Source organism: Osmerus mordax, chromosome 1 (assembly GCF_038355195.1).
Source record: "Osmerus mordax isolate fOsmMor3 chromosome 1, fOsmMor3.pri, whole genome shotgun sequence".
NCBI classification, from domain to species: domain Eukaryota; kingdom Metazoa; phylum Chordata; class Actinopteri; order Osmeriformes; family Osmeridae; genus Osmerus; species Osmerus mordax.
In genome coordinates, this window is record NC_090050.1 from 21,453,128 (window position 1) to 21,479,763 (window position 26,636).

The 26,636-nt window shown below is 45.5% G+C and overlaps 2 protein-coding genes across 3 annotated transcripts; both read right to left on the reverse strand.

Annotated features, from left to right (window-relative positions):
- Window positions 1-4,128: 4,128 nt before the first annotated feature.
- On the reverse strand, window positions 4,129-16,218 carry vapb (VAMP (vesicle-associated membrane protein)-associated protein B and C). The gene is made up of 6 exons (XM_067240164.1): window positions 15,970-16,218; window positions 12,901-13,053; window positions 9,785-9,888; window positions 8,309-8,389; window positions 7,774-7,953; window positions 4,129-7,241 (listed from the first exon to the last, which is right to left on the reverse strand). The coding sequence occupies exons 1-6, from the start codon at window positions 16,025-16,027 to the stop codon at window positions 7,077-7,079; spliced, it is 741 nt and encodes a 246-aa protein (XP_067096265.1). The 5' UTR covers window positions 16,028-16,218; the 3' UTR covers window positions 4,129-7,076.
- A 690-nt stretch (window positions 16,219-16,908) lies between these two features.
- Window positions 16,909-26,420, reverse strand: rab22a (RAB22A, member RAS oncogene family). 2 transcript variants are annotated; one of them, XR_010876744.1, is made up of 8 exons: window positions 26,180-26,420; window positions 25,653-25,732; window positions 25,367-25,448; window positions 21,592-21,663; window positions 21,359-21,465; window positions 20,419-20,528; window positions 19,646-20,247; window positions 16,909-18,176 (listed from the first exon to the last, which is right to left on the reverse strand). XR_010876744.1 is itself a non-coding variant. In XM_067237827.1 (7 exons), the coding sequence occupies exons 1-7, from the start codon at window positions 26,213-26,215 to the stop codon at window positions 20,150-20,152; spliced, it is 585 nt and encodes a 194-aa protein (XP_067093928.1). In that variant the 5' UTR covers window positions 26,216-26,420; the 3' UTR covers window positions 16,909-20,149. The 2 variants fall into 2 exon arrangements, 1 of the variants encoding a protein (XP_067093928.1); XM_067237827.1 differs by having other exon boundaries at window positions 16,909-20,247.
- Window positions 26,421-26,636: the final 216 nt, after the last annotated feature.

Consider the following 26,636-nt stretch of genomic DNA (forward strand, 5'->3'; position numbering starts at 1 on the left):
AGCTTGACTGCTGCTTCCATGATGTGTTCATGTTCATTGGACTCCGGATCAAATAGTAAGACTAGAGAACGGAGGAACGCAGAGGGAACGAAGTTAGACCGCTGAAAGGTTAACAGACATGGTTTTCGTGTGAGTGGCTTTGTTATTTAGACGTACATTTAAAGGGATGTAGGCTGTATCAAAGTACTCAACCTGGTTATCCAAAGACCAAAAGGCTTGGTTGGATATGGTAGGATTTTAACCCACCTCTCCGGCACGAGAGCCAGGTGCAAATGTACTGTAATGCCACGTTGTTTCTACATCACTAAAGACAAAGAATGCTCCATTAAAGCAGAGACAAGGAATTTGTATCAACACTGAAGGGGTTTCCTTTCAGCAAAACAGGCTTTCCAAACCTCAAGCAGTCTGGTGGGTTTGTCAGACAAAATGTCTCCGTAGTAGAATGCTCCAGTTAAACTAAATAATTAAGGCCTAGGAGAATGTTCTCTGTCTGTATAAAGCAGTTCTTAAATTTTCTCTTTATTCCTGTCCCTGTCTCCCTCTCTACCCCTCTTTCGGCCTCTCTCCCATTCTCTCCCCCTCTCTCTCTCCCTCCCCTTCTCTCTCTGTCTCTGTCGCTCTCTCCCATCCTTTTTTAAAACATGATCTGCCCTTCAACAGCCAACCAAACTGGTGAACAGCTTCATGCCACGGTTGCACCTACAACGTCCGTACCGGATCTCAACACCTTCTCCAGTTTCAAGCTCCGTTGAGAGAACTCCATTATATTTCTGCTGCACACGAGCTACAGCAGCTGGCCCATAACGGGGCACCAGATCAGCCGTGTTCAGCCCGGCCCCGAGCCCTCAGCGGGCCCAGCAGCGGCGACTGTACGGGAGGAGCGAACAAAGAGCCGTGTTAGACCACAAAGCTGCAGAGAGAAGCAGAACAGTGCAGAACCCTCCTGCTTTATCCGGCTGCCAAGCTCCCTCATACTGTATCATGATCTAATGCTCATCTGGAAAAAACGAGAAAGTAATGGGTTACGCTTTCTTTTGAGGGGCCCCTCAGAGATGGTCTGTGGATTCTTGAGCAGCTATCAACTAAACTGACTGAACCTACCATTTATTATAGACTGAGATTTGCAGTTGATGTTTCTGGTGATAGTATATCCATAGGGCCCTTAAGGTTAACGATATATAATCTTCAGTAAAAGTTAGCAACTGTCTGTAACTGTCTGTTACTCTCATACATTTTCTACCAACCTGGCCCTGACTATCAGCAGTCAGAGGTAGGCTGTACATCTGTTACTCTAGGATTTCATGTAAAAATTCCCACATGCATCTCTCCTTATCGGATCTTTTTCTGATTAACTAACAATCTCAGTGTCTCTTGGTCATTTGTTTAACTATCCCTTGTAAGCACCCTAACAGTGTTCAAAACAGTGTTAATACTTTCTGCTCTTTTATAGATATGATCCAGAGATAATTTAAAACTAAACATGAGTCGATCAAACTGGACTCTACGCAGATTCTATAGTAAAAACAAAAACATTTTCCCGTCCTTCTGAAAATCCGTCCTGCAGAAGTATTTCAGGCTTTGTGTTTGTGCTGAGGAGGACCTTACAAATGAGAAGGTTAGCTTTGCTGGAGAAGACTGTGCAAATGTCAGCCAGTTGTTCTGCCTCCAACCGTCCTGGCAAAGTCTCGTCAAGTGCTATTTAAACAGTTATGGGCAGATGTATCAGAACTGTAACATGGCCTGACTTCACTCAGTCATATTATTCACAGGTTACAATGGAATTGCAATGTTTTTTTTGCAGTCAAACAACCACTTTTTCCTGCGATGAGAAGCACATCAAATGTTGGCCGAGTTATTTTGTTACTTTAAACAGAAAGAGAATTTTCTCTGTGGATTTGAACAGTCAAACAACCACTTTTTACATGCCTGCGATGAGAAGCACATCAAATGTTGGCCGAGTTTATTTGTTACTTTAAACAGAAAGAGAATTTTCTCTGTGGATTTGAACAGCAGAGGAGAACAATAGCAAAGGCCTTGCCAGGGCTAATCATGGCACACAGTTACCACTCTCAACCCAGTGTGGGATGGGGATGTGTGTGTGGTGGGGATGTGTGTGTGATGGGGATGTGTGTGTGTGTGATGGGGATGTGTGTGTGTGGTGGGGATGTGTGTGTTTGGTGGGGATGTGTGTGTGATGGGGATGTGTGTGTGTGTGGTGGGGATGTGTGTTTGTGGTGGGGATGTGTGTGTGTGTGGTGGGGATGTGTGTGTGTGGTGGGGATGTGTGTGTGAGGGGGATGTGTGTGTGTGATGGGGATGTGTGTGTGATGGGGATGTGTGTGTGTGTGGTGGGGATGTGTGTGTGTGTGATGGGGATGTGTGTGTGGTGGGGATGTGTGTGTGTGGTGGGGATGTGTGTGTGAGGGGGATGTGTGTGTGTGTGGTGGGGATGGGTGTGTGTGGTGGGGATGTGTGTGTGTGAGGCGGTTATGTGTGTGAGGCGGATGTGTGTGTGTGAGGCGGATGTGTGTGTGAGGCGGATGTGTGTGTGAGGCGGATGTGTGTGTGGTGAGGATGTGTGTGTGATGCGGATGTGTGTGTGATGCGGATGTGTGTGATGCACAGTTGAGCGAAGTGGACGGTGATGTTTTATATGTTTTCCAACTTGGAAACGCAGCCAGACGTCTCTTTTATGACACAGACCTCAATGAGGACCAGACCCATTCAAACACAGGGCTGGAGGGGAGAGCGGAGGAGTGGGCTTAGAAGAAAAAGTGAAATAAAATATTCGATGGAGGTGGATAAAACAACCTTTACACTGTGGTGGGATGCTTATAAATCATGTTGAACGTTCATAGACTCTGGACTCTGTCCTATCAGGCTAAATGCACTGTTGACATCCCAACAAGACTCTGTCCTCCATCATTCTTCTGGTGTGGGGCACACAGCCCAAGTCTTCAGTGACAGAGGGTACTGTGTTCATTGTTGACTTTTCAGTCTGGGGCCTTGGAAGACCTTGTCCGGAGGGCCCTGTGTTCCAGGGGCCACAGATCAGATACGGCCTGTATGTGTCTGTAATTGCTAAACATTTCAGAGTTGGGGGGCTGGAAGAGGATCAATTCTCTTTAGTCATTTATCTTGGAAATGAGGTATTTCCCATCTGAATTTTGAAAATGTAAATGAATGCTGGTTCATTTCCACGGCCTTGTCTCTCCAGGTGCACTTGACCCCTGCCAAAACAAACGCCCTGGTCACTTCTAGGTCCTGGTGCATGCTGGGGAATCTAGAACAACCATGGCCCTATCCAAACTCTCTCAACATCAATCATTTCATTCTTTTTTTCTTCCTTTTTTGAGAATCCTACCTTCAAATTCTTTAAATCAATTCATCCATAATACAAAGGTATACTTTTTCTCCAAAAGCTTCCATTTCTAATCAACCAACCTAGTTAGTGTCTGAATTATTTATTAATTTGTTTCTTGAAGTATACAAGACTAAAGCATAACTTCAGTAGCCTATAACTACATTCATAATTCCTTCTTTCCCATCACCCTTCCTTTGGGTAGTCTCTGATCTCCATTTAAAAGGCAAATGAAAACATGCGCTTCTCTTAATGTGATCAGTTCATTCTCAAAGGGGAAGTAAAGAAGAAAGATGCAGAGACACTGCCTCAGTCCCAACTCCCAAGCAGGCCAACTGTGCTCAACTCAAACCACCAAGTGCAGACAGAAAGGCTCCCAGAGTAAACAAGATATAATAACACTGGATGAATTAACAAGCTTTCTTTCAACACAACTAGCTATTAAAAGCCAAATGGCCATTAATTATCTGACGGAAATCTGTTTTTACACATTTATAGCCAAGAATATGGGGTGTGCTCCAAACCAAGCAGAGAGAGAATGAACTAGCTAGCGTTCAGCCAGCAATGCTAGAACAGATTATGATATTCTGTCAGAAATTCTACATGCACCCTCTGTAGAAGACATGACTCTAACAGAGCCTGCAGGTGTTAACTGGGGATGGCAGGTTAAGAAAAGACAATTCACTCTGTATACATCTGTCTGTGTACAGTGTGTGTGTGTGTGTGTATCAATCATAAAATAAGACCACACTGAGACGGAACGGACTTTAATTCATTTAATTTATTAAGATGCTACATAGTCCAACAAGGTGGTTGGTTTTTTTTATACACCAGAGACTAACTTGACTAGGAATATTAATCTTTTCAGATAGACTTATTTATTTATATACATACAAAACAGTTGCCGGACTGCTTACATAGATCATGGAGATATCCAGAGGCAGAAGCTGACAGGAGCCTCTGTGATGTGCTGCTGGGTTCACAGCCAAGCAGCTTGAAGCTGCTTTAGAATGGAATGTTTGGTTTTGAAATGGCCTTCTCAGTTCTGCGCTCTGACATGTTACATCTTCAAACTGAGAGAACTTCTAAAACATTCTAACACGTCTTAAAACTGTCTTGGCTGTCGCATGGGAACCCAGTTATTCCGAGCGCCCAGGTCACCGGGGAGCTGGTCACCTGCTTTGCCCTCGCTCTACACTGCAAGTCTTCCTCACATCAAGGGCCAGTCACACTCTCCAGGAACACATCATTTCCTACTTCCTCTCTGCCTTGGAGAAACCACTGATCTGACATGACCGGTGACAACGGGTGTAGACGAGAACATTCTTCAGCTCATCCAGGTCTGTTGGATCTGAGGTTTACTCCAGAGGAGGAGGGGGGGGGGGGGGAGGGAGGACGCCGGCCAGATAACAGAGCCCCCTCCACACACAACAAACCATTTCTCTTTTCCTTTCACTACTCTTTTATTAAGTAAAGCAGTGTACCCTTCCCTCTCTCTCTGCCCCCCCCCCCCCCCTCTGCTCTTCGCTGTGGGTTAAGTAGAATGCACTAGGTCTCTCTTTTCTTCTCCTTGAGTTAACGTGTAGTTACAGCAGAACAATAGTGTCTCCTTTGTAGGTTAAGTAGAATCCACTACCTTCGTCTCCACTTCTCCCCCCGCTAAATACAGATTATTACAGTAGCTTACATAAGATTACAGCAGCTACCTTGTTACTTTCGGTCCCCTCGTGCATTTAGCTAGAGTAGAATACACCTTCTTTGTCTCTCCATCCTCTCCTCCTCCTCACATATCTGACCAGTAAGAAATAAGCTTTCTATATACTCCACTCTGCTTCACTCTCTCTACAGCTCCCCTTCTTCGTTGAGATCAAACAATAGTTTACTGGGTGGAATTTATGACATCAAACATTATCCTCTTACCCACCCCCACCCCCCCTTTTTTCTTGCATCCTGGCAGAAGCTGGACTTGTGACAATGTGGTCCCTTGAGGATAGTGCCTGCTGAGATACAATACTCTCCCTATGACTGACAACACAGACAGAAGCAAACTAACAGGGGTGCTATTATGGGATGGGTAGGAACTGGGGGAAACATGATTTGGACTATTAGTGCATGACAATGAAGATGAGTGTAGCGCCGTGATGGCTGAACCAATAACGATAGAACAAACATTCACTCACTCTTCCAGAAGTCGGCAGGGGAAGGGAGGATGAGCAGAGGGAAGTGGAGCAGAGAGGGGCAAGATGAACGTGGAGGAGATGCAAAGGTACAGCAGAGAAGAAGAGTTGATCGGAGGAGGGGAGGGAAGATGAATACAGTCTGAGGTGTATTTTTCATAGATGGGGAGATGGAGAGAATGTGGGCAGACAGACAGACAGACAGCATGGAACACGGTTCTGATCACAGACATGCTTTTATCCTAACAGCCAGCAGCAACAGACGAGCGGTTTGACATCACATGACACATCAGTATTGCTACTTGGTAAAAATGTAGTAAACCTCCCTACAATAATCACTTCTACTCTCATCTGTCCCACAGCTCTCTCTCTCTCTGTCTCTCTCTGTCTCTCTCTATGTCTCTCTCTCTCTGTGTCTCTCTCTCTCGCTCTGTGTCTCTATGTATGTATTTTTCTCTCTTTCTCTGCCCAAGAATAACTTGCCCATACAGGTCACAAGGCAAAAGGCTTATCCCCATGAAGTGTTGGAGTCAGGAGCCAGTTGTACCCACCTCAAGCTCTACCAGCTAGCCAGCTAGGTTAGCTTGTAACGCCTCCGTTCTATAAACATGAATCACCAAATCATAAAAATGCACACAAAAAAAGAGAGCGAGAAAATCCGAAAATTGAGCTGTGCAAATCTACAGCTGAGAGACATATGACGACAATGATAAAAAGCCATTAAATTAAATGTCAAACTCCAACAATCTTTGTGGACGCATGCAATCAAGACACCTCTGTCTTCTCTGGTCAGGGATCAAGGGAAGGGCTGCCACGTTTCCTCCACAAAAACACAAAACTGGGAGGAGGGACAAATGGTATGGATCAATCAAATATATCCCCCAATCAGGGAGGATCCTGTCTACACAAAGACTCTGACTGGGTTGGTCAATTTGATTGACAGTAGCCCTGCATGAAAAGGGGATTGGCTGAAAGGAGTGCTGCACACCTGGCAACACAGTACAGAGGGGTGGGTACATGAACTAGGTCTGGTTTCCATGGTTTAGAGAAGGAAAAGGCGCTATGTTAAAACGATATTCACACAATGTAAAGTGAGAGATAGCGCTCCCTCAGTGGTTGGTAACTCCATAGGGATGAGGGACTGAACAGTGAGAGATAGCGCTCCCTCAGTGGTTGGTAACTCCATAGGGATGAGGGACTGAACAGCTACCATCTCCCTGGATTCAGCAGTCCCTTACTGCGGTCATCATCAGTACATTTGGAAGTTTGGGAGGAACGCCAGGATGATTATGTAATGGTTACATAGAGGCAAGACCAGTGACCGTTTGTTTGTTCATAACATGATGACTTTTCTTTTTTTTTTTTTTTTTTTACATATCTCCTTAGAATTTTTACATAAATGACAGAATCAAAAGTAGCCCATTGATATGGCATTTCTCATCAAAAATCCCGAATCCCTGTTTGTTTTGTTTTTCGTCCCCCGAAGCATGCTGTCACCACGGCAACGCAGTTGCAGCCATCGCCACGGCAACCACGCTCTACAATACCAGCTTGCCGACAACCACGCCGACCACGAAGAAGAGGACGATGAGCGCCACTGTGCGAGCGCTAAGCCCCTCCTCCTTCACCATGCCGACCGAGGAGGAGGCGGAGTGCTGGGATGACATCACATTGCTCTTCCTCATCCGCAGCCCATCATCTTCCTAGTAGCATTGAGGGGGGGAAGGAGAGGGGGAAACGAGGGGGGAGGTCAGATAAACAGATTTGAAAGGAAAAAGAAACAGTACAGACCCATCTGTCATACGGTCAGTCATCTATCTATTCATCAGTCCAGCCATCCATTAACTCCTCCCTCCATCCCTCCATCCCAACAGAAGAAAGAACGAGCTATACGTTTAAATCTACATCTGTTCAAACCCCAGGGGAGTACAATAGGCGCCAGGCTTTAATACACTCAATTTCCCCATGACGGGTGGTGTGTGTAGGTGTGTGTGTGCGTACGTACGTGTGTGTGTGTGTGTAGGTGGAGAGCTGCAAGGGTTCTGTTAGTTTAATCCACCACAGGAGCCGCCAACACTCATTCTGACTCTGGCAACACTTAAAGAGGAGGGGGTGGTGCTGTGTGTGCTGTGTGTGTGTGGTGTGTGGTGTGTGCGTGGTATGTTGTGTGTGTGTTGTGTGTGGTATGTTGTGTGTGTGTTGTGTGTGGTATGTTGTGTGTGTGTGTCATCTCACCCTGATCTGTTTGTTCTCTTCTCGTAGCCTCTGTGCCTCCATCTGCAGCCTCTTGCATTCCTCCATGATCTTCCTGACCTCTCCGTCGTCCAGGGTGGAGCCCATGGACTTCATGGACAGGGTGGAGGACTCGGACTTAAGCAGGCTGGACGACATCATCTTGGAGGAGTCCATGTCGTGCTGTAGGGGGGTCGGGGGAGGTGAGAGGGGACAGCAGGAGAGGAGCGAGTTGGGAGAGAGGTGAGTAGAAATGATCCTTAGCTCCCTCTCCTTGGCAGGCAGGCAGTGACCCTCAGCCATTGTGTACACACACTCTTAATGAGAGTGCACCCCTCAAAGAGATTCATGCTGGTTTCAATCTAGCTACAGTGTGTTTCAGGGTGTTGCTGTACAGCAGTGTGCGTCGCAACCTTTCCAAAACAACAACAGCAATGGCCATCCTGTTTCCTGGCTCTTCGCTAGTCCATCATACGTCTGGGGTTGTCTGTGTGTGTGTGTGTGTGTGTGTGTGTGGAGAGACAGACGAAGTACCCACCGTTTTATCATTCTCCGCCGGCAGCTCAAAATTGCACCTCAGCTTAGAGTCCATCAGCTCCTCCGGCTTGGCTTCCTTCCACTGGGGAGAAGAGATGGGGGAGGGAGAGGTGAGGGAAGAGGGGGAGAAGAGATGGGGGAGGGAGAGGTGAGGGAAGAGGGGGAGAAGAGATGGGGGAGGGAGAGGTGAGGGAAGAGGGGGAGAACAAAGGGGGAGGAGTGGACGAGGGAGAGATAGAAAGAGATTAGATTCAACTTTATTGTCATTACACAAGTACAGGTACAAGGCAACGAAATGTAGTTTAGGTCTAACCAGAAGTACAATAGCAGTAAGTGCAGGATATACAGTGTAGTGCAATAAAGTATGGACAGAAGCTATCCTAAAAAAGTGTAAAAGTGCAGTGGAAAGTGATTGCATATTACAGTTCGAAGTACGGTGCAAAATGCAAATGTTAACAGATAGAAAGAGAGATAGAAAGAGAGATAGAAAGATAGATAGAAAGAAAGAGTGAGACAGAGGGGGAGAAAAAAGAGGTTGAGAAGGAGAAAAAAACACCCTGACTGGACAGAACAGACAGGCAGGACTAATCTCCACTGTTTTTTTTTCTTCTTTTCCTCATGCTACTCCTCTGTTCTTTCTCTCTCCTCCTCGTTACTCTTCCTCCACCACCTCCCCATTGCTCCCCCACGCCTCCTTCCCTCCCGCACTCTCTCCTTCTCTTCCTCCATGTTTCTCTAACCCCTCTGTCACAATCCCCGGCTTGCACAACAGCCAGCTGGCTTTCACACTCTGCACCATCTCCTTCCTCACCCTCTGTGTGCGTGTGCAACAGAGACAGAGAGACAGAGAGAGAGAGAGAGAGAGAGAGAGAGAGAGAGAGAGAGAGAGAGAGAGATGGAGGTGGTGTGTCTCAATCACAATATCCGACCATATTCTCTGGAGGCCTGTCTGTGCGGAGGAAGCACATGAGATCATTTACAACTGTGTGTAAACTAATGACAGTGGCGTTAAGAGAGAGACCACACGCACGCAGCACTAGGGGTCTTGCGGTGGCTATAGGCCTCCACACCCCTACACTGTGACCCTCAGGGTCTGGGTGTGTCGGGGACCTCTGTGTGGGTAACCATGGGTTTCATTGGAGTGTGTGTGTGTGTGCGTACAGTTTAACAGGAGTCAGATGGCTGAGCGGTGAGGGAATCGGCGCTAGTAATCCGAAGGTTGCCAGTTCGATTCCCGGTCATGCAAACTGACGTTGTGTCCTTGGGCAAGGCACTTCACCCTACTTGCCTCGGGGGGAATGTCCCTGTACTTACTGTAAGTCGCTCTGGATAAGAGCGTCTGCTAAATGACTAAATGTAAATGTAACATATGTGCGTATATGTGTATGTTTCATGTGTACAATAGATGCTGAGATAATATGCATGCGTGTGTGTGTGTGCGTGTGTGTGTGTGGGGACCACCACGAGACACACTCACCACTCCCTCCATGTCAGTCATCTCAGGCGGAGCCAGCATGGACTGGACCATGAACTTGTGTTTACTCTTCTCATTGGGGTCGTAGTCGAAGGGCTGCAGCATGACTGGAGAACAGATGGAAAGAGAGAAAGAAAGGAAGAACAAACAGATTAGTCCAACATCAACAATGTTCCTGGGGAGAAATAAACAGTACTTATCCTCTTATGAACTTAGAATAGTTTGTCAGTATATATTTAAGTATAAAAGTGTTAGGTATGTATTTTGCTGTGGGTCCTTAAGTAGTTGACTCCACTGTGTGAGGCACACAGCAAGTATCACTGATGCTAACTTTCTCCAACACAAAGAAGATGCTTCTAAAGTTCTTGATCTATAAATATGTCCCTGGCCAGATCAAACACCTACATACAACAGCTGCAGCCAAGCAGTGAACTAGTGTAAACCCCCTCCTTCCCTCACCCATCCCCTCTCTCTCCCTCTCTCACAAATACGGCACTCATGATTTATTTCCTTGTTCATGTTACCATGACAGCATTTTTTTTATTTTTTTTTACCGATGGATCTCCAAGCAACACTCAGGAGGGAGAACTCTGACAGCTTCCAAACTTTGTTTCAGAGAGGCGAGCAAGACATGGCTGTAAGCAGAAACAGGTGCTGGGTTGGGCTAGCGTTTAAGTCATCATCATCTTTAACCCACATCACCCAAACACTGGTATTTGATGTCATTCCAGTGACCAAAAGGTATTTGGAAGCTGTAACAATGATTTATCATGATCACTTTCTTATGTTGAGGTTGTTCCTGCATATGAGGCTGGGGGTGGGGGGCGGGGGGGGGGGGGGGCACAGGCAGTGGCGGCTGATCCCGCTCCTCTACCAGTCATGACGCAACGAAGCGCACTGGGAGTCAAAGGCTCATTTAACATCAATACCGACTAGCAGTGCTTGTGTGTGCGTGACATTTGGGCTTTCATTAGAAACAAATGACCTCTTGATTTCAGAGTCAGGGCTGGGGCTCTCAGATGTGGCGAGCACAACCTCTCTCGTCTTAAGACACATGCCAATACTCCACAACCCAGCCCTCTCCTTCCCCATAACACACACGCCTGAACACACACACTACGGCAATCAGGCGAGTCCAATAAGCCAAACCAGAAGCAGACGTCTGGGACAGATTGAGAACGTCCTGTTTCCGTCTGAGCCAATCAGCCCTGGTGTCTGAGGTCCGAGGGGAGCCGATCGGACCGGGGAGACACGGGGAGAGCGGAGGAAGTTCTTTGACAGTTTATGTGAATAACATAAAAAGGGGTCCCGTCTTGGTCAAATGGAAATAAAATCAATCTGTCTTGAAGTCTCAATCTGCTTTGAACTACTGAGAGAACTAACCAGGGCTTGACAAAGTATGGTGTGAAGTCAGAACAGAGTCAGGCAGGGTGACCAGTGGTAGGAGCCCTAACAGTGAGGTGTCGTCAGACTAGTGACCCCCCCTCCCCTCCCATGTGACCCTCCCACAGTCCTTTCCTCTTCTTGTTTGGTTTATTAGGCTAGTGACTAGCCCTCTTTCCTTTTGTAAACGCTGCACCCTGTTTAGCCAGGGGGAGCGCAGGAGGGAAGACTGCACAGGGATCTCCAGGACAGGAACGTGAAACCTACAAGACCTCTATCTGGACGCAGTGTAACGGGTAAGATTCCCCACACACGACATGCCCTGCCCTCACCGACCGTACGGTGTCTCCGTAACAGCAGGCAGTCTATTTGAGGCTACAGGCCAAGGCGATCATTAATGATATTTAAGGAACAAGTAAACACCCTGTGTAAGCATTTCTTCAAAGGAAACTCGTGTGAGATGTTGGCGAACTATAAGGAAGGTGGTCGGGACCAACTGTGATTGTTGGTAAGCTGATCTTCATCGTGATTCCCCAAAACTGTTGAAATAACTGGGAAAGCCTGGAAATCAGTCTTGAGACAACAAAGACTTCTCAAAAGCAGATCAATATTTGTTGACACAAGGATTTCTGTGGGATTTTGAGACATTCGCTCTGTGTGTTTTTTCCGTCGTGAGCGACACAACGGAGCAGAACACCACCTCTTATGTGGTGCTGTTCACATCTAAAGTTTCGTCCTGTTTAACCTTCAAAAGCTGCGTGCGTGTCTTCAGCTAAGCCTGCAAATGACACATTGGGGACTTGTAGGTGTCTTGTGGCAAAGTGTTCCCTTTCCGACCGACAGAAGTAAATCCCCACATTGTTTTTGTACTGCTCTGTTTACGCTCAGTGTGCAGAGCTCCACAGGAGATCCACAGCAGACCAGCAGACAGTCTGGCTGGCCAGGGAGGTCTGGGGTCTGTCTGTTGGGTGACATGAAGAAAGCAACACCCGGGAACCCCATGCCAGGGTCAGGCTACACACTTCTGTCTGAGGGGTTTGAAGTGTGAATTTGACCCAGGCCTGGATTGGGCTTTGTTTGATGTGATCTGTGCAGGAGCGTGTGACCATCAGGGGTTTGTCTGCCAGAATCTGTGTACCATCAGCTGGGTCGAACTTGGTCTGTCTGTCTGTCTGTCTGTCTGTCTGTCTGGGGCATGTCTGTCTGTCTCTGTCTGGGGCATGTCTGTCTGTCTCTGTCTGGGGCATGTCTGTCTGTCTGGGGCATGTCTGTCAGTCTGTCTGTCTGTCTCTGGGGTCTGTCTGGATTATGTCAGTCTGAGGTTTGCATCCATGTCTGGATGTATGTTTGTCTGTCTGTCTCAGTGTGTGTCTGGATACACATGTATTTGTCTGTGTATCTGCATTAATGTCAGTGAGGAAGTCAGTCAGAAAGCCTGTCTGTCTCTTTGTTTCTGATATCAGATACTGCAGCTGAAAACTAAGTCGGAGGCAGAAAATAGCAGAGGTGGTTTCGTCTGGAAACCCTACGCTGGGCCTGGAGTCCCTCCAAAACTAGATCTGGGGGAAACTGAATGGTAAGGTGTTGGAAGAAAGGGTGGAGGAGAAGAAGAGAGGGGAGGAGGAGGAGAGGAGTAAGGAGAGGAGGGTGAGAGAGATCAAGAGGGGAGGGATACGTGGACAAGACGAGGAGGGGGTGGTGGAGGGGGTGGAGGAGACAGCTAATACCACTCGTACCTGAGACATTGATGGAGGTCCCCGCATCGATGACGCCGCTGTTCGGCCGCACGCAGTACCGGCGCGGCGCAGTCGTCTTCACCTTGAAACACACATTCCTGTCTGTCGGGTTGGAGAGTTTGAGAGTCGTGGTGACGACGTCTGAGAATGGACCTGATGGAGAAAGAGAAAAGTGGAGGAGAGAGAGAGAACATTTTGAGACAGACAAAGAGGGAAAAAAGACCAAAACAGACTTATTAATGGACTGACTATGATCTGAAGAAGAGCAGGTGTGGAACTGGAGGCGTTTAAACCTGTCTACAGTGGATCAGCTGGGCTGAGGGGTCTGTGTGTGTGTCCCGGGTCTAGGCCCCAGGTTCAAACATCATTCCACCAGTTATCATTAGGCCTACTCTGCATTGGTAGCTTAACATAAAGCCTTTGTGGGATGGGGGGGATTATGCAACATTCATTTTCTGAGTTTTTTAATTGATTTGTAAACCTATCACAGTGTAAACACATAAAAAGGTCCTCCATCTAGTGAATTGCATCTTCAGAGAGCTCTAGTAGGGGAACATGGCAGAGTAGCATCAAGCTGGGTAGACTCTGGTCCCTAAACCCAGTCAGCCAGCTGTGACCCCAGAGTGTCGAAGGTTTGGGGGTATTTTTACAGCTTTCTATTATTTGATTCAAACTACTCTCCAAATAACAGAGGCCTTCTCTAACTACGTCCAATTTGTTTCTAATAATATCTAATAGAGCAGAAATAGGATAATGGAGAGACCGTTAGGACAGTCATAGCTGTCCTTGAGAAGCTGTGAGACATTTCAGGGATAATAGGGGGGTCAACCTTTATGGGTTGGGGGTGGGTTTGGTTGCACTAGGCAGGGCTGGGTTGGACTGAGTAGGGCTGGAGGACTGGACTGGACTGAATGAAGGCCTCTGCTGATCTATGAGGAAGGAACTACTGACCTGAAACAACTGCTACAAACAAATCATATCCTGTCTTTATTTCATCAGCTGAGCCTTGTCAATGTCTGACACAATAGGTTTCCATCCTAGCATGTAAACATTCACTGTAGAAGAATGCCTCCGCTTCTGGTAGTGAAGTTTCCCTCGCCAGGAAAACCAGTTCAATAAACCGGTCAGCTTTCACATCAATCATGAGACACGATGAGTCACATCCTGGTTCTCAACTTCTTGCTTCTTGGGATCCTATCAGATTGTTGGTGATGGAGTTGCTCAACGTGAAACCATCAGGATCATGTGGGTTGTGTGTGTCACAGTTTAATGATCCGATGGATTTTAACAACCTGGGGTCAGCTGATGTGGGTGTGGTCAAACCAGAAAAGAATGGCAACCTACACAACCTCACCGTAAACAGGTACAGCACACAGCTAAACTGTACACAACAAAAATGGATTTAACTGCTTAGTGGCTTTACATTCCAGCCGTAAGCATTCCAGAGCTGTAAATATTCTGTAGGACCTGGCTGTGTTTGGTGGTATTTCTAGAAAATTCTACCTGGGGCTTCACCGACAAGAGGGTGCACAGAGAAGGAGAGCCCTGGTCTTAGACAAAATAGATGTAGAAGCGAGTACAGTAAGCTGGTTGGGAATTAACACTCCTGTATAGGCCAACAGTAGATTCTAGATCAGGTTTCAACCCCCTCCCCCCCACACACACACACACACACAAATGTCTACTTCATGTCGGCTGACACTTCCCTTCTTTCTAAGCTCAGACAAAGAACAGCTTCAGACGATCACATAGCTGGCATGACTACTGAGGGTCTTTCACGGAGTCGCCTCACGCCACAAGTCGACAACCGTACACCTGATCTACAGCTGCCAGAGAGCTTCTTGGGATACCATCCAACTGGGGAGAAGCAGGCCGACTATAACTTACTATGGGAAGGAAACGGTCTCCTAAAGGGCAGATATTACGGCGCTGGTGTGTTTGCATTAGGAGACCAAGCCTTGGTGTGCCTGTTTGCCTGGGGGGCCTATTTTGTTTTAATCAACAATGCTACAGAATCAAAAGAATGTCAAATGTGTGCAGAGGCTTTCAAGACATTGTATAATAGCTTAGTTAGATCTAGTGGTTACATTAGACCTACTGCACTTGCAGACTTCAACTTCAGACTTCAATGAATGATTTAGGCCTGAGTGCTTCAGAGCAATAGAAACTGACATCCTGACTAAACCCATGACCACAACTGTAAACCACCTACAAAAAAAGGAAGCCTACTAGGTAACATATACATTTGCTAAATTGTCATTTATGAAATATATATATTCAAAAAGGTAAGTTAGCAGTATATTGCCTAATTGAATAAACACAGCCTAGTGTTGAATGAACACACCTTAGTGTCTTTCCATACCCTAGAAAGGGATATTGAATATCTCCTGTCACTTTTGACAAATTGGGGTGGAGAACTTAAATGGGAATATATCCAGCCGTAAATATCTGTCGTGTTAAAATTGTGTTGTTGACATCGCCATACTCACTGGCTGTGGCTACCAGCGGTGTGTTCAGTCGATCAACTAGAGAGCTGTCAATTCTTAGATCTTAAATGACAGCTAAACTGGCAGCCAAGCTAGCTATCTAACGTTACAGTGTTTCGACGAATTTTCGCGTGCAATAATAAGACTAAACTGTCTGTTGGTAGTTAGATGTTAAGGCGAGATTTATCTAGGCAAGTGTTCACCTATTTGGAATGGTTTATTGAACGTCAAGGTAGGCCTACTGATACAACCAATTTATACTTGGCTAGCTGGCGTTAGTTGGCTAGCCAGCTAGCAGGCTAATTGACAGGTGCAGGAATGTATGACAGGGCCTGGCTAGCAAGCGCAAGCTACGCGCTTAGCTAGCACTAGCGATGCTGTTAGCGCAGTGGACTATTGCTACGGGGAAATGATCATTATTAGCTACCCCACTGACAACACACAGTGCATAACGTTAAATGTTGTTATCTAGCTAGCTGGATATGTCTCGAATTCGTTACCGTAAAGTGGGCCTGCCCCCCTCCCCACCATACTGTCACTGAAAGACACCCCTCTCAAGCAAGAGTTGGGCCCTCCCTCTTACCTCGGAATTTCAGTTCGTGCTGTGGCTCCAAGAGCAAAACCTGTTCTTGTCTGGCCATATCCCAGCGGTTCGAAGAAGGTGATCTGAATACAGTTGGTATTCGTAGAGTTGTCTTGATATCGTATTTTTACCTGGTTTGAAGTCTAGAGTTATTATCTGTTATAATTAGCTACGATTATCCTGTCACCCGGTCACCGCAAAGATCCAGGGTGCTACTCGAGCTACTAGCGGCTGTTATGATGCAGCAGGAAGGGACTGAGAGAGAGGCTTCGTGCAACGTCACAGCCCCTGCATAGTCTCCCAACTAGAGGTGTGAGGGGGGATGCATTGCAAAGGACTGCGGGCGAGGGGACTGGGGCGCGACCAAAGCTTGGGGCAAACCCAAAACTGGGACCCTCAAAAACGTAATCAATCATTCTTAAATTTCGTCTGATATTGCTTAACCAGCAAGCTATACGTTAAAGTAGTGTAATAGGTCTGACTCCTCACCCACCTATGTATTTGTCACTGTCACTTCAGATTAACCTTCCCCTTCACACCCCATCATCTAGTAAATGCGTCAGTGTAGACCTATATTCTATCCAGAACAGGTGTTCTGGATACAGTGGACCTGTGTGATCATGTATGTTAGGTGTTGAGAGGCTCTTTGGTCGGAGTTCTGCCCCCTTCAGCAGAATCCAAAGAGCATCGAGGAGGTCCTTTCCGTGTAACACATACCTCAGGTTTCATTTTTATATATATAGCCGGGGGGCTGGTTGCCACCGAAGCAAGACGACTTATTACCAACAACACTGTCACAGTATCCCCCTAGGAACAAGTTAGCACAGTGTCAGTTTCAAACATCACCATTCTCAACCCAGAACATCACAGGACTACAAGCCTCACTCACAAACCTTTTCTCTCTCCAACCCTGCCCCACACATGGAGAAGACACAAATACCCTTTCTTAGTATTGTTTTATTAATAAACAGGTTGACAACTCCCTTTTTTAAGACATTCAGAAATACACTGGGAACAAGTGTTTTCAGGTATTTTTTGTTTACAATCGATATGAAATGCACTGTATTAAAAACTAAATATGACAACTACTGCTAGGAGTAATTAACTTGTGTATGTAAGTCTATGGGTTTCTTGTATTTCAGACACCATACAAGTAATTCTGACAGGCTAAATATCAATAGACATTTGTGCAATGTACAGGTTGGATGGTATGTACAGTGAAAAACATTCTCAGGGCCCGCCCAAGAAGATCTGTATTTTTTTTCAAACATCAACAATGCACAACTAGTAATATCCACCAATGCTTCAAGTTCAAATTTCATAAAGTAGATATTTTCACAAACCTGACATCATTTTATTATTTAGAACATTTAGGCTAAAGGGGACCATCACCTGTTACAAATATGCTATTGAAAAGCAACGGAGGACAGAGGTAAATCATATAAGTCATATTAGTCATGTGCTGTGTAAAAATGGCATTTACATGACATTGAGGAGACACCAGCTTCTGTAACAAAATAATAAATGAGTGAACAGGCATACTACAAACGAATCAAGTGATACTAAGGCTTGCAGGATCATCCAAAGGAACAAGCTGGATAATGTGGATTCACCCAAAACAGTTAACAACAAATTGGTATCAGTCTTTGTACTTTTCAGTTAGTTGAAATACATCTAGAATGCCTGGGAAACCTTGACACACCTAACGACACAAAAGAAGGTTAAGATTAGGTGCGTAAAGTGCAATTGCTGAAGTACCAGAGCTAAAATGTTTCTCTTTTTCAATAAATGTCCTGTCCTTTCAAGACAAGGAAGTCATATTTATTTAGAATTCATTATTATTGTTTTTGTTGTTTATAATAAAATAATGTATTCAGTAAATCATCTATAGATCTACCAGTTGTTATCTGTCACATTTTAGTTACCCTTGTCACAAAGACAATTATTGCACATTGAATTCATCTCTAAATAAAACCTGAAGAATATTCAGATGACCTTGATTTGACAGAGTTCACCAGTAACAAGCCACTTGGACATGCATTATGGCAAAAAAAAGAAAGTACATATGCTGTTTTATAGTAGACCACCGTAACATCCATAGAGACCAGGCTATGTAGTAACCCATAGTGTCCATACAAGTCCATGAAGAGACACTGTAACAGAGATGCTCTGAGGCAGCAGACCATCCAATCTACTGTTTTCCCCATCTATTGAATTTGAAACGATAGGGGTAAGACAAAAGAGGATAAATTAAATGTGAATTAACATTGCTTGGGCAAAAATCGAGTACATTCACACTTGTACAGCGACACTTATCCTTCATTCTAGTGTTTTCTGGATGTCTCACAAGAAATGAAGGAGGGAGAGAGGAGATACGAGGTGGGGAGAGGAGAGGTGGAGGGGGGAAATCTCAAGGTTGAAAAGAATACTAATAACAGGTCCCTTGAGCAGAGCAGCACATCACTCAGAGGGGAAAAGCGACCACGGTTCGTTAGCGGGTCAGCATGCTAACAGAACAGAATGTCTGTTTCTGCACAGAATCTTTTCCCCTCAGAGGGTTCCAAGCTCTAAGAGCATAGCTTGGTTCTCCCTGAAACAAGTTTCCAGATATCACCCTTTTCATCACAGGCCAGGCAATAAAACTAGGTTGGATGTGCAGCCAGTGCTTACTCTGAAAGAATGAGAAGCGAAAGATGAAAAATGTTTATGGGACAATTAAAGAATTGGCAAGACCTCACAAAATCAGCCTCCCCTGTAAAACAATCATAAAAAAACAGCAAGGGATCGAGGAAAGACAGGTTTGCCAACTAACACAAACAGTTAAAATGCCATTTAAGAAACATTGAAGCAAAACTAATACTGTAAAATGACTGGCAGCCCACTCTCCAGGCACTCCGGAGCAATTCATTTACAGAATTCCAGAGATTGGCTCATTCTTTCAACCATTAAAAAGGGGAAATGTGGAAAACATGTGAGCAGTTGGAAAAGTTAGCACATCACACACTTGGTGGCTGCCAGCCTTGTCAGCACTTGAGGCGAGCCCTCAGCAACACTGTCACCGGGCCTAGGAGATACTGGGGGGGTACTGAATCTCATTAGACACCAGTGGCTGAGGCACACCGGACCAATACTAGAAATATCGGAAGAGATGCTTCTCTGCGTGGCTCTTGGTCTGCTCTGTGGACTGTCTAGTTTAGCAAGGCTTGCTTCATTATTCTCATTGAAGAAGTGAAGCATGGTAGTTCTTACTCCTTAGCGTATACTACTCTCTATATATTTATTGTGTGTAGGTCACAGCCATTTACCTGACATAACCCCACTGTCCCTCAAAAGTGCAGAACATGAAGCAGATTAAATGTTTGCAAAGACGAGCACTGAATTAATAAAACACAAAATACAAAGATGTGTGTTCAGCCATGCCTACATGATGATGTGTCTCTGTCAAAGAACACAGAGCGCATGGAAAAAGACTGCAAGATATCTAGTACACAATTTAGTTCTGGTAGGGCTTAGCTTAATGAATAATGCCATGTTGTTTTGGTCCTGTTGTGAGATTGTGTTTGTAGTTCCATCTGGAGCATGGAATAAAGCAAACTTCTACATATGGCACAATCTGAATCAACCATTCCCCATCCATTGTGTTTGACAGGGCATGATGTGGACAGCTGAACATTACCTGCTGTGTCCAGGCAAGAAGACAGGATGAGAGTCTACAGCCAACCACCGTACCATGATGGACCTGGCGCTGGCTGCATGGACCAGCCAGACGGGAGGGTGTGGAGCAGATGTGACCCTGTGTGTGGTCGGGATGAGCAGACAGCATGTCGGTGCTGTCTGAGGAAACCACGAGGACTTGAAGGATCCATCGGAGGCCTGTGGAGGGCGGACCTGTTGGGACATGTTCGCCAGCGAAACAAGGGGATGTAATGAAGCAGGCCTGCCATGGTGTGGAGTACTACAGTACCGTCCTGGTCTCTGACGGGCACCAGGAAGTGTTTGATGGACTGACAGGACTGTAGGAAGGGACTGGTCCCAGGGTATGGGCGGAACATTCTAAGGCAGCGTTAGCACCAATTGCGATTCTCTGTGACGGGGGCTGGAAGGTCCGAGGGACTGTGGAGACTGTGGGCAGAGACGGGGTCAGAGGTCGGGGGGTCGGGTGTCCCGCTCCTGGGCAGCATCAGCAGCAGCTGCGTCGAGTCTCGGAGGGCTGGCGCCGCAGTTTGAAGCCCTGCCCTGCAGCCCCTCCCACCGTGTCAAGCACAGGGATACGCTGGCCTGCAGGGGAGGGGACACAAAACAATGTTACACCCAAAGGGAGGGAAAACAACGTAACACAACATAAGAACATTCACCACACAGGGTTTGGTCTTGGAAGCAAAATTGATGCCTCAAACAAGCCCATTAAGGGCCTCTGACAATAGCTGGCTCATTGAAACACAAACTTACTAATCTCAATAAACACTTCATTGATGTTAATTGCGTTTTTGGCACTGGTTTCCACGAATATGGCATGAATGGAGTCGGCATAATCTTTGGCATCCTTCTCTGACACCTCCCTGGAGAGAGATACAGAACATTAACAAGTTTAACACCAGTACCACAAAGAAGGGGGGGGGGGGGGAGCGAGAGACAGAGAAAGATATACAATGGAAAAGATGAAACAGATAGTAGAGACACTTCCCCTTTGTCATGTCTTCATACAGTGTAACCAGCAGCAGCCTTTAGGAGGTTAGACCTCTCCAGCAAGAGGCCGTCTCCCCACCCCTCCGGTCATTCATTTACATTTTACATTTACATTTACATTTTACATTTTAGTCATTTAGCAGACGCTCTTATCCAGAGCGACTTACAGTAAGTACAGGGACATACCCCCCGAGGCAAGTAGGGTAAAGTGCCTTGCCCAAGGACACAACGTCATTTTGCACGGCCGGGAATCGAACTGGCAACCTTCTGATTACTAGCCCGCTTCCTTAACTGCTCAGCCACCTGACTCCATTCAACCCTAGACTGCTGATCAGATTACACCGTAGCTACAAATGGTGGTGAATGACCATCCACAGATCATGTTTCTACTACAGATTCTACTCTGAACGACGCAAGGGCACATTTATCTGTCTCTAACTCCTGGCTTTGTCTCACAAACAGTTACAATAGCTCTGTAATGTGTGTCTATTTTAATGACATTTTGAATAGGCACTGTTGGTCCATTAGTGATGTGGGTAAGCACATTCATACATTAGTTAGGCCTAAATGGACTTGTAAGCATTGGTCTGGTGAATCTAAATATAAAGGCAGGAATATCTGTGTGTCTATCACTCGATTATCTTGGGAACCGGGCACTGAGTGAAGTTGAACTACGCAAGGTGTATTGCCAGGCAGCTTGTACCTGGCATCAGAAAGGTCACACTTGTTTCCGGCGATGGCCACCACAATGTTTGGAGGGCCGTGCTGCCGGAGTTCCTTCACCCAGTTCTTCAGCGTCTGGAAGGACTCCTGAGGAACACATGGGACACAGTGGAGAAGGACACTGGATAAACAACACGTTTTATGAAATACACTTTCTGGGTATTTAATGAGAAGTCAAAGGAAAGTGACTAAGAGGGGGATACTGTCTGGTACCTCTTTAGTGATGTCATAGACAATGATGGCCGCAGCCGAGCCTCGGTAGTACATTGGCGCCAGAGCACGGAACTATGGGCAGAAAGAGAGAGAGGAAGAGGAAGAGAGAGAGAGAGAGAGAGAGAGAGGAAGAGAGAGGAAGAGAGAGAAAGAGAGAGAATGAGGGAGATAAAACATGGTAGTAGTAAATGTCCTGCAGTTATTCTTCAAAGACAGAGTCAGTCTGCTGGCTGGAGAAGACTACATTCTTCTGAAGGTCTTTCTTCGAAGGCCATTTTAATAGATTTTCCTGCCCAAATGGCTTGTTTGTGGAGAACCATAGGAAAATGAAGTATCCTAAAACAGCTTTACAATCACCAATAACTATGCAAAGAAATTACACAAATTCCCTCGTGTGTCTAAGATGTGAATAACCTACCATGGCTTATCACTTTTCATCTATACAGCACTAATTGTTTTTTATGAACCTCATAAATGAACTTTAGACTTCATGAAGATTATTGGAAAAAGCAAAGATGCACCATTTTGAGAAGCCAGAAGACTTAGTGTTCTGGGCCCACAGAGCCAGGAGGCTGCGTGTTCCGGGCCCACAGAGCCAGGAGGCTGTGTGTTCCGGGCCCACAGAGCCAGGAGGCTGCGTGTTCCAGGCCCACAGAGCCAGGAGGCTGTGTGTTCCAGGCCCACAGAGCCAGGAGGCTGTGTGTTCCGGGCCCACAGAGCCAGGAGGCTGTGTGTAACTGGAAGTGTGGCAGGCCTTTCCACCAACCAGTCCCACATGTGGTAACCATCAGGAGAAAGATGAGCACAATGTGTCAAAATCAGTTAGCGTTGTCATATTTATGGAGGACTACACATTCGGTCTTAACCCAAGACATCAGAAGGCCCGGCATAATCAAAACAATGTGAACATATTCTCCAATTCCACAGTTGGGGGGAAAACAGTTCAGATGTTTGCCAGTTCTTGGTATCCGTTCTGGTATAGTATTTTCCAAAAGCTTATGAGCTTTGGTTTGAAACGTTCAAGTTCAATTAGCAAACGCCTGTCTGCATAAAACTTCAAATCAAATAGCTTACATATCCGAGTTAGTGTTGTACAATAGAAGGGGGTGGAGGACGTGAGGTGGTATAAGTACCACCAGACGGGTCCTGGGCTGATGCAGGGGTTAAACAGAGAGGGTGATTGGTTAAGACAGGTTCCTCGATACGAGTGACCTTCCATCTTATATAATGAACCTCTGTCTTCTTGGATAAAAACAAAATATCCTGTGGTTTTATCTCCTCTGAAACGAAGACACATAATGTGCTTTGTGAGCACATTATGTTGCTGCTTTGCTGGGTACAAAGCAGCAAGCTACAAACTAAAATGTGGAAAGCAAAGTGGCCAAAATAATTCAGGTCTTAATGAAAATCCATGTATGTATCTTTAATTGATCCTACAGAGAAGCAACTGTACTCGGTGTACAGGACTATACTTTTCAAAGACTAATTTCTTTTGGGACAATAAAGTCTATCACATCTTATTTAAAGCCAACTTTTTGTAAGGTAGTCTTTATTAACACATTTATAATAATAATCAGAGGTGTCATATATTAGCTAATAAAATAAAGAGATTTGACAAAAAAGAAAAGAAAAGTAAAACAGGGGCAGGCGAAGCTGGAATGAGCCGCCTTTTCCCGCCAATTCCATTTTACTCAGCAAATATAAAGAAATACACGATCCTCCTTGGAATGAAACAGTTACCTCAGGGAAACACACATTCCACACAATTATAGTTGTTACTGGCTCCAACTCCACCAAAGGCAGTCCAACTAGGGATATTTGGCAGAAGGAGTGAGGGGACTCTGTCTGTCTGGCCAGAGCTGGAGCTAGCTCTGCTACAGACAGTCCTGTGTGGTCTGACTGCCTGTGCCCAGAGAGCACTCACCACAAGGCTAAACCACACATCTGGCCACACTGCCGCCCTCTAACAGCTCCCCGGCTGCTCAGTATGTGTAGATTAATTACAGAAATTATGAGCCTGGCAGTGGGTGAAAGGTGTTCCTCTGTGCCAGGAGGGTGCAGAGTGGGTTCTCTGGGGGTCAGTGTCAGAGTCCATCCTGCTTGTTGTCTGCATGCAGACAGATCAGTTATAATGGATCAGGACTCAGGAGTTAACAGTCTGGTTCGGCTGTACACTAATGATTCCACAAAATCACAACTCTGCATCTGTGCTCGCTCAATCGATGCCACCTCGTCTTGGTTTACTCTCCAACAGGTCCAATAAAAAAAAATTGTGGGTCAGATGGCTGAGCGGTTACTGTAGGGAAGCGGGCTATTAATCAGAAGATTGCTGGTTCGATTCCCGGCCGTGCTAAAATGACGTTGTCTCCTTGGGCAAGGCACTTCACCGTACTTGCCTCGGGGGAATGTCCTTGTACTTACTGTAAGTCGTAAGTCGCTCTGGATAAGAGCGACTATGTAAATGTAAAAAGCCTAAAAAGACTATTCTCCAGAAGCTGAAAATCACACACCATGAGAGCTTTGCAAAATACCACAGCAGCTTAATATGAAAACAACATCAAGCCACTAACAGAATATTGCTACATTCTTGTTCACAGCTGTGAGCCACTCGGTAGAAAGAGAGATCAGCACGAGCAGACATGGAGCACAGAAGGAAAGTCTGTGGCAGAGAGGGGAAGTTAGAGATAAAACGAGTGAGAGTGAGGAGAAGGGGAAGAACCGAGCATGGAAGAGGAGCTGGCAAGGCAGCACACAGTGGCAGGTTGGAGAGTGCTCTGGTTTCATCTGCCTGCCTTATCTTAAAGGGTTTATTTCACGGGGGTCTGCTCCGGGGACCCGGGCCAGGCCAGGCCCCAGTGGACTAAGAACACGACACAAACACAGTGACTCATCTCGCACCTCTGGGTAAAACAAGGAGGGGCTAGAACTTCATATCAGCAGGCGACGCTATGCACGCTGAGGAAAGAGTAGGGGAACAAAACAAAAGAAGAAACAGCTGGCGATCGCTCGATTAAAGAGGGAACTGTGCAGCAAACATTAGAAATGTTTCCCCTTTACTTGTTTTTAAGTTCCTTAAGTGGTTGTCCTTATTAGCATTCAAGCTAAATATGTTTCTGAAGATGATTATGGTACTCATATCCTGTGTTATTTGCATGTGGCAAAGCCCAGGCCTGGGTGGTCTGTGAGGCATTCCAGATATAGCATCATGTAGTATAGTAGACAAACATGAGAGCAGATCAAGTTACGAGAGGCCTCCCATTTTGCCCACCATGTTATGACTGCTGACATACAACTCCTCTGACTGTTCAAATATATGTGTGACATTCTTTAGAATATCAGCCTTGGGTACTTTGTTGAAGCGATGCAACATGCAAATGAATGTGTAAATGTGCTACAGTGAATGAAAAGAGACAGTGATAGACAGAGAGAGTGAGAGATGGCAAAGGGAGAGGGAGGGGAAGGGGGAAGAGGTAATGAAGAGGGGGGGAGGGAGCAGGAGTTCTTTAATCATGACAGACATACCTATGTTATCCACAAGACTAAACAGGCAGCATTGATGTTGAGAATGCAAAGCCATGATTCCTTAACTTGCCACTCCACTTTATGAAGGGGGCCTCTTCTAAGCGTTTCAACAATGTAAAAAAAAAAGCTAAACTTTTTGGATAGATAAACAGCGCCCCCTACCAGACATATGATATCACTGCACCTATAGTAAAAACAAATGGTCCTTCTGTAGATGAAAATAATGCTGAAAGTATCTCCTTTAAGTACTGACCCTCTCCTGTCCAGCAGTGTCCCATATCAGGAACTTGTGCAGCTCGTTCTGATACTGCACAGTCTTTGTCATGAAGGATGCCCTGAAAAACACAGAAAGGAACATGACACACAATCTACTGTTTGTGTCCATGATCTAAACTACGTACTGCAAATGATCGACCCCCCCTTCGTCAAAAAGAAAACACACTTCACAATCAGATATATTGTTTGCACATGAAAAGATGGGAAACATCGGTGTAAGACTGTGATTGTGATCCAGCTGTATGTTTTTGTACAGTGCTTACCCAATAGTTGGATTAATGTTTGGGTCAAAGCTGTCTTCCACAAACCTCCACACAATACTGGACTTGCCAACCCCGGTGTCCTGTAGAAACACAGGAAAATAAGAGATTAACTGTTCCACACATGCAAGGGGCCAAATTGTAACTGTTATACGTTTTTTTATCTAGCACCATCAGGTATATAACACATTCACTAGAAGCAATAATGTCTTCCTACGGTGTCCTTCCTTTCTGTCTAAGCAGACATGAACATGTAACATTGTCAACATCAGTAACATTAACTTTAAGATGCACTGTACCCTCTAACTTACACCTCCTTTGCGTATCACTTCTAATAAATTGTGTCAACATGTTCATCAACAGGACAGTGAGAGGATAGGATGTGAACTAAAAGAAATTCAGCTTTGGTAGACTGATAATGATGGTGATATTTAACTTGATGTAATTAGATAGCTAACGGTAGGCAACTTAGTAGTTAGGAAACAACATCAAACAAGAATGAACCGTTTAGAGAGGCTATGTTGTCTTACCCCAAGAAGGCAAACTTTTAACTCCCTTAGCGCCATATTGAGCTACAGATTTATAGGACATTTATGAACATTCCAACCACTTGACAGATTGCTGCTAGCTCGCTTGCTAAATAGATTCCTCAATGATCAAATTTTGAGAAAATCAATCTTTAACAGACAGATTTAAGATGACCGCATACAGATTTAATAAAAAATACTGAAAATATGCATTTGCTACTCTCTAAACCTAAGCATCACTCGTACTATTTAGCACATTTTGATTACAGTAAACATCCTCGAAACGCCTCGACTCCATCTTGCATTACGGATGACCGTGTCACGTGACAGCAGTGGTCCTGTTTTTGTTTAGAAACATAAGAAGCTGTCAAGCATCCTTTGTGTTTAGTTCATTTGTCTATCTACATACTTTGCGTTCAATGTGTCAAAAATATTGTTTAACAAATAAAAACGGTTGAAA

What these genes read in the sequence shown, in the direction of transcription:
- rab22a (XM_067237827.1), bottom strand. Translation starts at nt 26,215, where the DNA reads ATGGCGCTAAGGGAGTTAAAAGTTTGCCTTCTTGGG. An exon ending in TAAAAGTTTGCCTTCTTGGG is followed by an intron (nt 25,733 to 26,179) that starts GTAAGACAACAT and finishes GTGTTTCTACAG; the next exon opens with GACACCGGGGTTGGCAAGTC. An exon ending in AACATTAATCCAACTATTGG is followed by an intron (nt 25,449 to 25,652) that starts GTAAGCACTGTA and finishes TGTGTTTTTCAG; the next exon opens with GGCATCCTTCATGACAAAGA.
- vapb (XM_067240164.1), bottom strand. Translation starts at nt 16,027, where the DNA reads ATGGCCAGACAAGAACAGGTTTTGCTCTTGGAGCCACAGCACGAACTG. An exon ending in GCACGAACTGAAATTCCGAG is followed by an intron (nt 13,054 to 15,969) that starts GTAAGAGGGAGG and finishes TTTCTCCATCAG; the next exon opens with GTCCATTCTCAGACGTCGTC. An exon ending in GACCTCCATCAATGTCTCAG is followed by an intron (nt 9,889 to 12,900) that starts GTACGAGTGGTA and finishes TCTGTTCTCCAG; the next exon opens with TCATGCTGCAGCCCTTCGAC.